The sequence below is a fragment of the Trichechus manatus genome, unplaced genomic scaffold, assembly GCF_000243295.1.
Source record: "Trichechus manatus latirostris isolate Lorelei unplaced genomic scaffold, TriManLat1.0 scaffold00107, whole genome shotgun sequence".
Taxonomy (NCBI): Eukaryota; Metazoa; Chordata; class Mammalia; order Sirenia; family Trichechidae; genus Trichechus; species Trichechus manatus.
In genome coordinates this window covers 1,168,547-1,180,472 of record NW_004444043.1, presented here as the reverse complement: position 1 = coordinate 1,180,472, position 11,926 = coordinate 1,168,547, and the positions used below count along the sequence as shown (strand labels likewise).

The following is an 11,926-nucleotide window of genomic DNA, read 5'->3' as shown; positions in this document are numbered from 1 at the left end:
GCTGAACAAATGTTTCCCTGGTTCGAACGCTCGCGCTAAGGAACGTCAGCCAAGACGAAGCTCCGCCTTGGGCGGGCCATCTCCGCCCCGCCTCTGCCAACCCCATCCCGTTCTGTTCATTGGTTGGAGACGCAGGCACCGCCCGGCCCCCACGTGGGTTTCATCCTGACCGGCTCCTCCCCAACGGCTCGCCATTTGTCAGCAGTGAAATGATGGGCAGTAACATAGAACGGCGATTAATGTTCAGCCCTCTCTGATTGGTTGCTGGAGATGCCTGCCGTGCCGGGGGTGGGCGGAGCGCTTGGAGGGCGCCCCAGAGAGGTCGCGTGGCCGGCCGGTGATTGTAGTCAATCTGGTCAAATCCTCAGCCTTACTCGCCGTGGGCGGACTACATCTCCCGGGATGCTCCGCGATCCCTCACGGACGATTGTGAATATGTATCAGAATGTTAATGATTAGCTGCTGCTAAATTTGGTCAAAGAAGTCACCTACACAGAGCGTGTTGTTAGAGCTGTTCTGAGCGGGTGTTTGGGCTGTTGGCTGCTTTCTTCCCCCTCTCACACACTTGTATATTATTTTGAGGTGGTGTTCGCAGAGTTTGAAAGGAGAGAGAATTAAAAAAAACAGCCGCAAGCGTTTCACTTTTATTTTTATAATCCCCTTCAATTTGGGGTTAAAAAAAGACAAGAAAACAGGAAGGAAGAAAAATAAGGAAATGAGATGTGGTAAAAGAAGCTAAAAGGTGCCTTTTAAAAGATCGTTGCTGTGAAGTGAAAAAAATCTCCAGAGAAACTAAAAAGCACCGCCGAGACCTCTTCCGAACCAAAGGAGTTTGTGTTTGCTTTTAGGAAAGAAGAGATCATTCATTCGGAGGAATAACAACCAATTAAAAGACAAATAAAAAGTTTGGAGTGGGGCGCAGAGCGAGCGAGCGAGCGAGGGAGCGGCGCTGCCGGCGGCCAGTCGGCTGCGGAGCTCGCACTTTCCCGGCCGAGCCGAGCGGCACGGCTGTGGCGCTGGGCTCGGCAGGCGCGCCTCTGCGGAGCGAACGTCGGAGCGTTGCCGCGGGAGACGCGCGCTGGACAATGCCCGCGGCGGGCCAGTGACGCCCGCGGGGAATGCGGAGCGGCCCGGCCGCCGGGACCCAGTCGCCGCCGCCGCGCGTTCCTCCCGGCCGCGTCACGCAAGACCCGGCGGGGGCCCCGACTGCCCGAGCCGCCCCTCGGACCCGGCCGGCCGTCTCCGCCGCCGCCTCCTCCTCGGGACCATTAAAGCCAATGAGCCGCGCGCCTCTGCCTAGAGCAGCCAACTAAATCGGTTTGGATGATTCGCGACCTGAGCAAGATGTACCCGCAGACCAGACACCCGGTGAGTGCATGTGGCGGGGCGCGGGCTTGCCCGGCGCCGGAGGATTCTCCGCGTCGCCCTCCTGCGTGCTTAGTAGTGTTTTGGCCGGAGGGGCGTGGAGTGCGGCCCGCATTCCGAGCGCCGCTCTGGGAGCTGCCTGCCCGCCCGCCATACCCCCCCTCCCCTCGGCCCGGTGCCACTCTCGGAGAGGGGGTGCGGAGAGGCAATTGAGTTGTAGCCATTTTCTTATTGTTGTCTTTGAAGCTCCTGGAAGCCGCGCGGAGTCGTTCGCCGTCCCCACGCCGCGACTCCTGCGGGGTGGGGGGTGGGGGGAGCGAGCGATGAAGGAGGCGCGACTCCGCGCCGGGGCGGGGAGGGCGCCCTCAGCGGCGGCGCGGCTCGTCCGCCTGCAGCTCCGGAGTGCCGACCCCTGGGGGCGGGCGAGCGAGGGAGCCCAGGAGGGTTGCGTCTGCGTCCCGTCTGCGCCACCCGTTCTCCCCCGGCCTGACCGCGGCCCGACGCCATGGCGCGAGTCCCCTCGACGGGCCAGTTTCGATTCCGGGTGCGGAGGGAGTGGGCGCGGTGCACCGGCCCGTCGTCGCTCGCTGTTGGCAAGGGAGGGAGCGGGGTCTCGAACCTGCGGAGTTCGGGGCGCGCGGGGCTTGGGACGCGAGGAGGCAGAGGGTGGGGGCCACTCCGCAATCAACCCTTGCCCGGGCTGTTGGAGGAGAGGAGGGGCCGGCAGGAGAGTTTTAATCGCTCTTTCCCTGCCTATACAGCGACCCCCAGCACCCCCTTTGCTAGCGCCGCGTGGTATGTTTTCTCCAGCTCCCTGCTTCTCCTGTGATGTGGGCTAATTAAATATTTTATTGTTCTTTAGGCACCGCATCAGCCTGCACAGCCCTTTAAATTTACAATTTCCGAGTCCTGTGATCGGATTAAGGAAGAGTTTCAGTTTTTACAGGCTCAATACCACAGGTAATGATATTGACTTTAGCTGATCCTTCTGTTTGCTTAGCTCTTGTCTCCTCCACCCCCCCAACACCTCAAACACACACAAACATCCCCCACCCTCACCCTTATTTTTGGCCGCCGCAAAGGCATTATTATCGTTTTTTCTTGTAGGCAGAAAGGGCAAGTAAAAGCGTCTTTTTCTTCAGGCAGGTGTAAAGAAATTAAACATTTCTCTCGTAAATTTAAAAAAAAAAAAAATGGCAAGCCAGAACAATCGAAACTGGGGAGACTTGGAAAACGCTGAGGCCAAACTTTCGATATTGATTTATTGGGGCTTAGAGAAGGGAAGGTTGGGAGGATTCAGGGGCCTTTTGACTTCTTTGGTGCTTTATTACCCTGGGCTTGATTCCTTCTCACTTTTCTCTGCCATTCCACTGGAATAATAAGAGCCAAGAGCCTTGGAAAGTCGCGAGTGAGCGATTTCATTATTTTCATGCTGAAAAAATGTTTTGTTATAGAGGAGGTTATTAGAGACGTTTTCAAACATTTTTCTTTTGCTGGCTTTTTAATGATGTATAAACTCGTATTTCATAAATGCGAGAACCAAAAAACCACTGAACCCGATCAGCACTTTGCCCCTGGGTGGTGGTATTCAACTTGTCTTTGTGTTTTGGAGGGAAGAAATAAAACATCATTCATAAGACATGCTTGATTCATATTTTCATCACTCTGTTCGTGGAACATTAAAGAAAAAACTCCCTTGTGACATTTTGGGGGACTTATTTGTGCCTGGATATGCAGATGTTATTGATGCTTATTTTCCCTGTATTTTGTTTTATTAAGTGAGTTTAGTAAGTACACATTTCTGGATGAGATTCTAGAATTAAATTTGTCAGAAGAGGTTTTTTTTTTTCCTTGTAAAAAAACAAGCAAACCCACATTTGATCTTGAAAGGGCAAGTCTAGACTGGTTCTAATCACCTGTTTTTCTCCCTTCCTTCAATAATGAGGGTGGTATTTAAGATTGTTGATTTGGTGTTTGTAGGTGATGATTTAGAGAAGGGCTTGTGTATTTAGATTTGAAGGATGTAAGTCAAGTTCTGCGTTGTACTTAGATTTCATTATGTCTCCAATAGCCTGAAGCTGGAATGTGAGAAACTCGCCAGTGAGAAGACGGAGATGCAGCGGCATTATGTCATGGTAAGAAAACTGTGTCACAGACTCAGAGTGCTTATTAGTTTGAGATACCAAAAGCTAGAATACGTTCAGATTGCTGGAGGCTGCAGGATAGATCCTAGTTGTGGTGCCAGTGTAGTTGAGGTTGTGGGAATGTGTCCATTAGCAACCTGTAATTCTAGGATGTTATAACTTGCCTTTGACAACCTGCTTTGATTTGAATTCTCAAAAAGTTTAGCTGCATGGGGTATAATTTTCTGTGCTTTGTTTTTATAGATAGAAAAAAAATAAAAACTAAATCTCATTTATGTTTTGTTTAGAGTCACAAGCAAAATGTTACTGTTAGAGGTTTTCTTTGTTGTTTTATTGCTCTTGCTCCAAACAATTTTAACCAGTTTTTTGGTATACTGTTAAGATTTTGATATGCTTTAGTTCTTTTAAAGAATGGTGGAGGGGGGAAAAAAAGAATGGTGGATAAGGAAAGACAGCAGACCCCTTTTCAAATTTTTTTCTTCACTCTTTATATTACTATTGGGTGTGTGTTTGTGTGTGTGTGTGCATTTTCATTTTTATAGCATTGACTTGAGGAGTGTTTTAGTTCCCTGGATAGCTGATTTGTTTTGCTACAATTTCTATAATGCCAGTTATACTACATGTTCAAAAAAAAAAAAAATCAGTTCTTTTTCAGAAGTATTATTAAGCATATTTGTGTGATTGTTCGTAAAGGCTCCTGAGTAACTCATTCATTTTCTATCAAACCTTTTTTCTTTGACTGTGTTAATGTGAGCAATATACTAAAAATGAAAAACTGAACTCTTACGTAGCACCACCGTTTTGAATAGCTTTTTCAAAACATCAGCATTTGTAGGAGACACGTTTTTGCCGTTAACTTGTCCACTTGTATGTTTTGCCTAGGAATTAGAATCCATATGGTACTGAGTTTTCATCAGGCTTTTTGACTCATCTGCTTCTGATGTAAAAAGACAACTGGAGATGTTAAGAATGCTATGTTTCAACTCAGTTTTTTTAGTTCTGTGAGTTATTCTTTTACAGTCTGTCTTAAGGTGGTTTCTAGTTTTATTAGGCTAAAGATAGTGGTTGGCGTTTCCTTGATTTAGAGGCGTAGATGTTATGGATATTTTGCCTTAGGTGAGGCTTTTATTTTGTTTTGGGACATTTTGAACAAACTTTCTTCAAAAGATTGCTTGATGAAGGGCACTAATTTAATTGCTTTTCCTTCTTTGACAGTATTATGAAATGTCCTATGGGTTGAATATAGAAATGCATAAGCAGGTAAGTTATTTGTTTATAACCATATTAAGTGACAATTGGTAATACTGCGTGCTTTAAAAAGAGAATTGTATGTTTTGTAATTTTGCATGTTTTTGCGGCTACCTGTATTTTAAGACTATACGGGTAGAATGCTATTTTTCATGTGCGGCTCCCCATCTTTGTTGCATATTATTCTAATTTTATTTAAAAACGTGATTAAAAATGTCTGCATGCATGCTGATCTTTTATACACTTTCAAAATCAGGATGGTAAATTTGAAAATATGTTGTTTTTCTTTTAAAAGAGTTACTTTATATATTTCAGGCATTGCAAACTTGTTTTATGAAAGCGCTTTTCTTGGAAAATATTAAAAAGTAAAACTGTAAATTGTGTGGAGCCTTTCAGTTGGCTCAAAGTGAAAGAATGGATAGAGGGTGAGCTGGGGAGGATCAAAATGAAATCTGTGGACCTACAAAAAGAAATTGATGTAAAATCCTTTTACTGGTCCCCGGAGGCTGCTTAGTTGGGTTTTACCAGGAACTGTAACCGTTAACTTCCAAAATTTGTAGAGTAAATGAGCCTGATAGAAGGATGTGATGAGGTTCAACACTGGGTCTTGAAATCTAGCAATTAGTTCAGCCAAAAGGAAAAAAAAAAAAGGTAATTAGTCAGAAAGTGGAGAGGTATGACTCAGACAGCCTTTTTTGCAGGAGACTGAGCAGAAAGGTTTGGTTTAAGTTTCCTAGACAGGAAGAAATAGTATATTCGTATATGTGTGTACACATACACATGCATACGTGTTGAATATTGTTTGGTAATCATAATTCCTTTTGGAAGCGTTTATTTTTAGTGATTTCCTAGTGATAGTGCTTCAAGTCTCATTAACCATTTCTGAATAGGTGTGTATATGGTTGCCTGCTGGGAAAAGATGAGAGAAACCTAACACTTTTTGTCTCTTATTTATGTTCAAGGTGGATGTCATTATCTTCTAAGTTTAGAAAATATGAAGTGACCACATATTATTAGGCTTTTACTGTTTATGGATTCCTTTTTGGGGATGGTTATTCACCACATGCTCAGAATGCACTCAGATAGTAGATCTTTAAATGACTGTTAAACAGTAAAAGCAATCAGATGGGGACAGTATTTGAAAACAGAAAGTTGAGGAAAAATGAGTTACTTAGCACTGTGGTCTTTTATTTCAGATACTGTTTTACTTCGCATGCTACTGGGTTATGTCAAGATGGTGTAGTGTGGTTTAGTGTATGGTATAGTACAGTATAGTTTGAATGCTGTGTGTTGAAATTAAATTCTTATTTTGGCATCTTTGCCATTTCTGTTTAGATTACTAATGTAAACATCTCTTGCTTAAACAGAATCCATTCAAGTTACAGGTGGATCCCCTTAGACGTACCTTATAGGAATAAATTACACGAGAAATATTGTTTGTTAATTATCCTTATTACATTTCATTTTAGGTCTGGATCTTGTACACGGCTTTTTTTGGTCTTCCCATCACCCCCACTAATTAGTGTCTTTTCAAAGATTAGACTAGATGATTAATGTCCCTTTATTTCTCCTTCTGTATTTTGTTTACCTTATCCACTTGTTTCCAGATTTCCGTATACCACCTACGTGTCTGAGAGGTGCGTAGCTTGTATTTGGCTGAATGTATTTTGTTTTTTTTTTTTTGGTATGTGAGATCCCTTAATTTTACACATTTTATACCTCTATAATCCTGTCATCTTCGTGTCCAGCTGGCCTCAAACGCCATCCATTTAAAACTGAGAATGGAGTAAATTTTCTCTTTTTTTCCTCTTGCTTTTAAATTCAATCATATCAAGAATCCTGAGGGCAGTTTATCACATTATGAAGTACAGACAGTCCTGCAAACCACCTACTTATTATATTTTCTTTCTTTCCCCCCTTAAGCACAGAGGCATATCTGTCTTTATTTGTTTTCCTAGGCAGACAGCCTTGGTTCTTCTTAGCCTCTCTTCCAGATGCACTTGCTGGATGCCCTTGTAATGGAAAGCAGCAATAATGCAGGGAAGTTGCCCTGCGGCGTAATTGGGCCTAGTTCTCAAGATCGGGTTAGGCTTATTCACTTATTAGATTTATGTCTCGAAGGGTTCAAGAGTAGGAGTCCCTGGAGTCCTTGGAAGTACCCGCTAGTAATTGGTGGCCCTGATATTTGAAACCTTTGTGTATTTTTTGGTTAACGCTCCTGTTCTTGGCTGCAGCCAGCCACAGAGTATTCATTTTTAGAGAAATTTTTCATTGGAACAGAAAATGATGGCTGTGATGGAGTCATGACTCTGTGACTTAGCAAATTGATAGAAGGATAAAAGCACAGAGCAGTGACAAACAGGGTGGGGGTGGGGATTGCCCCCCCTCCCTTCTGTGATGCTCATCATCAGTCACCCTTTGTTGCTTCTGATAGAGGACCATAAAGTGAAACCTATGGGGAATTTGTCATTCTGAAATGAAAGCTAATGTAATTAGTACCAATTAAAGTACTTTTAGTAAATTGGATTTAATCTTAATTAAGCCTGCATAATGTTGCCAATTTTTAACAATTATGTTTGAGAACATAATTAATTTAAATTTTGGTAACTGAGTAAATAGCATTAGTCTGGTAGAATTAGGTTTTTTTTTTTTTTTCTTTTTTTTTTGAGGGAACTCAGTAACATGACATGGAATTAGAGCATAAAATATGAATCTAATTTCTGGTAATCTTTGGTAGGATCAATAAAGCTGAGCAGATGAAGCTGCAACAAAACCCTGTAAAGTTAGGGTGGAGAGTTCTAGGCTATAATGTGAATTAATGCTTCGTTGCTATCTTAAGTTCTAGTGTGAAAGTGAAGATGACAAATGGGACATGGTTAGAAAATGTTTTATTGTGATGTCTTCATAATGGAATTTTAAAAAAATGAAAGAACGTTGACTTTCTTCCACAAGGATTTCCTTTAAGTGTGGGGTTTTGTTTTTTGTTTTTGATGGGGCATTTGGCCTAAGGTTTAGTTGTTACTTTTTTTTTGCTGATGGTTCCTCTTTGTAAATGCAGCATGGCTTCTCCTAAATGGGTTAGCGATCGTGGGCAGAACGTGATGATGCATGCAGTTAATATCATTGCTAAATGCTACTCGTTCTCATCCTTCACCTGTAATGCTGTAATTAAAGAAGACCTCCCTGATTTAATCTGACAGCAGCAGTTACCACTTTAAAAAGTGATGTAGATTAAGAACAGTAGATATGTGAATTAAACCTGTAGGAATTGTAAAAAGAGATGAATTTACCACATTTTGAAAAGGAGAGAATGAGAAACTCCTGACTTCCTTGTAGTTAATATTCTCTAATCCGGAGATCTTTTTGCTTTAAAAAAAATTTAGGCTAGTATTTGAATTTTGGAAATAATTAGAAAATTTTAGAATTTTCCAACACTTATAATCTAAAAGCAGTATTGCACATTTGTATATAAATGTTTATGTGTTTATATGTGTGTGTATGTACACTATATATATTCATAGAGATGGTCTTTTTTTTTTTTTTTTTTTTAATCGTAGCAAGAAAACTCCTGTTCCATTTCAAGCCATGTAAATTTTATTCCAAGACTTGGGCAACAACCATTTGAGTGCTGCTAAAATATTAATTGAATAGAAATGAAGGGGCCTTGCCGACTGATAGGATATCATATAATCATAGCCTCTCTGGTCGATGGTAAATGATGATAAATGACATTAGGAACCTTTTAGCAAACTGTAATAACTACAAGGAGGGAAGCAGTATGGATTTGCATTATATCTGATACCCTCTAGTACCAAGTGGATTGCCAATACTGCTTGTTTAGCATTTTCTAAGGGCAATAGGATATTGATTTCTGACTTACAAGGAACAGCTCTATTTTCACCATTGAAAAGTGTTGCAGGTTGTTAAGAAGAAATTGACTTGAAGAGGCCGACTGCTGCCCATCATGGAGCAAATAAAGCAAAACTGCCGAAGCATGGTGGAGCAGCGAGACAGGCCCTCAGCAATTTGTTGCTATTAATTTACCGTGCTCGACAGCAAATCAATCGGCATCTACTTCATCTGCTGGAGAAAATGCTGTCCAGGGCAGATAAAAGGCTCGGCATAGTACAGAGAATAGACTGGATTGGCCAAAAGGAGGCTGCAGTTAATGTGTAAATAAGTGAAATCAAGGCCATTGTTGCTGAGGAAGCTGTTGTTAATTAGGTTGGTGCTTTTTCATGAACTATTTTAGAAAGCAGCCTAGAATTTGGAGAGTAAGAAGAGATTTATTGAGGTTAAAGTAATATATGACTGGCATGACATTCCAGCCCTGAGTGTACTTGATTCTAGGGTGTAATAAATTTATTTGGGGACAGTGCTTGCAGTGGAAGTCAATTTGTTTAAAGTTCTGTTTAGACCGTATTTCCCTTAAAAACATTTTTTTTTTTGGGGGGGGGGGAGTAATACTAATTCCTCGTGCATCTCTTGTCTAATTTGTATACACTTAGATTTGGAAGACTGGATGGTGAAGTAGGAGTTTGAATATGTAGGCACAAATGTGTCTATTATATTTTTACACAGTGATTAATTTTTTTTCAGAAATGGGTGTGATTGAACTCTTACATAATAATGAAAGTAAACCATTATCAAAGGTGGGGTGTTGCGACTGAAAGTAATAAACCACATAAAATTTCACTGATAGAACTTTCTTTTGGTCTGTAAATGTTTAGAAAGAGTAATCTAGAGAGGATGAGCAGGAGGTGGTCACTTCTGGACTGGAAAATCTTGAAGAGAGATTATAAGTGAAATTTTTATGGCTGTACAAAAACTCCAGAAAAGACTCGAAGAAGTGTGTGTGCAGGGGGTGGGGAGTGGGGAGTGAGGGACGGGGGGGTATTGTTATTTGTGTTTTCCACTAAGGTTTAAATCTACCTTTTCTAAGGTAAGATTATCTTCTGATGATATTTCATAATTAATACATATGTATATTATATTTATATACTTTTCTGTTGTCTCTGATTTGGACGTTGTAGGGTAGGGGGGCCAAGTTTACTCCTGTTTAGTAAATCTAGGTATATGTAGATTTTAAATTATATTCTTTTTAACACTGTCAGAGGATCTACATTTGGGCAGGTGATACCAGGTGGCAGCAGCTTGGGGCCTTGGGCAGGACCCAGTAGCTGTCTTTTTACTTGTCCTAGGACCTGCAAGAGAAACAAATCTGGAGGACGAAATTTAACCTTTTAGGAGCATATAAGTAAGAATTTGGACTTTTTTTCTGGATACCATGGGCTCCCCCTAACTTTTTCCCTTCTCATATCATTATGCCTTGGATTCTTAATTTCATCTTTCTTGGTACCATAGGAGAATATTTGTGGATTTTTAACCTAAAGCAGTGAGTGTTGAGTGGACTTGGCATTTTCTTTCAGTGAACAGTTATTATATATCTGGCATGTGCTTATCATTGATCTAGGCACATTCCCCAGATTCTTTGTTTTCTTTGTTTCAGCGCTAAGGAAGGAGTTATGTCCAATGAAAAGGTGATTAAACAGGATCATACATGCACAAGGTGATATAGGTAATAAGTGGTGGATCCAGGCCTGACGATGAATTTACCAGGGAAAGTGTCTCCTGGGAGATGGGTCTGCCACGGGCTGGAGATTTAGCCCCAGGTCATTCCTGGACTGGAGAATCCCTGAAGGCTGGGAGAGTTCTTGGGTTTGTCTTTGAATCCCTGAACTTCATGCACCTACCCAGAACTCCTGGGGTGTCTGAGGATTCTCTGCAACTCTGCCGGGAGTCCAGGCTGGAGGGCTTGTGCTGGGCTTTCCACCCAGACTGCTTTCAGTGGGTGAGAGGATGAGAGTAGCCTTCACTTGGATTCTCCTACACATGGGACTGAGAGTGCTGGTTGCTTATCAAGATGGAGTTTGCTTCCTCCCTGTCAACCTATTTCTCATTTGTTTACAAACTTGCTCTTCCAGTTAACTTTTATCTTTTCCTTGTGGCTTCTAAAACTATGCCTAAAGACAAGGGGCTGTTTGTTGATCACCATCTTGTGGGTTTTTGAAGGGGGAAGCTGGGAGGGGAAAATGTGATGTTTTGTGGCCTCTTTGTAGTTCAGAAAGAGGTTCTTAGATGCAGGAAATCACACACAACTCAGACTTTTAAGTGAAGGCAGATGGTTTGCTTTTTCTGTTAAGGGACTTTCTTTGCAGCATTCAAACGGAGTATTTCCTTCTCACTGTCCCTCAATCCCTATGGGATATTGTTTATTTTACTTATTTATTTTTTGAGGAGCAAAGTTCTTTGTATCCTAAGTAGTATCCTTTTGAGCAGGGTTGGACTACTGGACTCGAGGAATGAGATGCGTCTTTAGGTGTTCTAAAAGTTCCGTGAAGGAGACAGTACAGGCACCATTGTTCTTCAAGTTCCTCATTTCATCTTTTCTAGAATTTTCCTTTTTTTGTATCATCAGCTAGAATAGTTAGAGGAAGCCAGTTGGAAATTAAATGTTAAAAATAAACATTTCGAAGTTAGTATTTGCTTTTTTTTCTTTTTTTCTTTTTTCTTTTTTAATTGTACTTCAGGTGAAGGCTTACAGAACAAATAGTTCTCATGAAGCAGTAGTACACATATTGTTATATGACATTGGTTAACAACCCCACAACATGTCAACCCTCTCCCTTCTCGACTGTTTTTTTTTTTTTTTTGGTGAAAGTACGCATAGGCAAAGATGTACAGTTTCAAAAATTTCTACATGCACAGTTAGTGATATCGACTACACTCTTCCAATTTTGCTGCTATTCTCACTTAGATGAAGGTTTACAGAACAAAATAGTTTCTCATTTAACAGCACACATGTTGCCCTATGACAGTGTTTAACAACCTCACAACACATCAGCGTTATCCTTACTCAACCTTGGGTTCCCTATCACCAGCTTCCTTGTCCCCTTCTGCCTTCTGGCCCTTGTCCCTGGACTGCTTTACCTCAGTAGTCCCATTTGGTTTTATGGGGCTGTCCACTCCCAGGCTGAACGGTGAACCTCAGAGATGACTTCACCACTGAGCTAAAGGGGTGTCTGGGGGCCATACTTTCGGGGTTTCTCCAGTCTCCTTTAGGACAGTAAATCTGGTCTTGTTTTTTTGTGAGTTAGAATTTTGTTCTA

General features: G+C 41.9%; 1 protein-coding gene across 3 annotated transcripts in view; it reads left to right on the top strand.

The window, feature by feature from the left end:
• Nucleotides 1-303: 303 nt before the first annotated feature.
• LOC101345649 (transducin-like enhancer protein 4) overlaps nucleotides 304-11,926 on the top strand; it is a 175,191-nt gene continuing 163,568 nt past the window's right edge. For all 3 annotated transcript variants that reach the window (XM_023737727.1, XM_012557530.2, XM_004383275.2), the window contains exons 1-4: nucleotides 304-1,368; nucleotides 2,228-2,325; nucleotides 3,437-3,500; nucleotides 4,725-4,769. In XM_023737727.1, coding sequence (XP_023593495.1) covers nucleotides 1,324-1,368; nucleotides 2,228-2,325; nucleotides 3,437-3,500; nucleotides 4,725-4,769 — 252 coding nt within the window. In that variant the 5' untranslated portion in view covers nucleotides 304-1,323. The remainder of the gene's footprint in view (nucleotides 1,369-2,227; nucleotides 2,326-3,436; nucleotides 3,501-4,724; nucleotides 4,770-11,926) is intronic.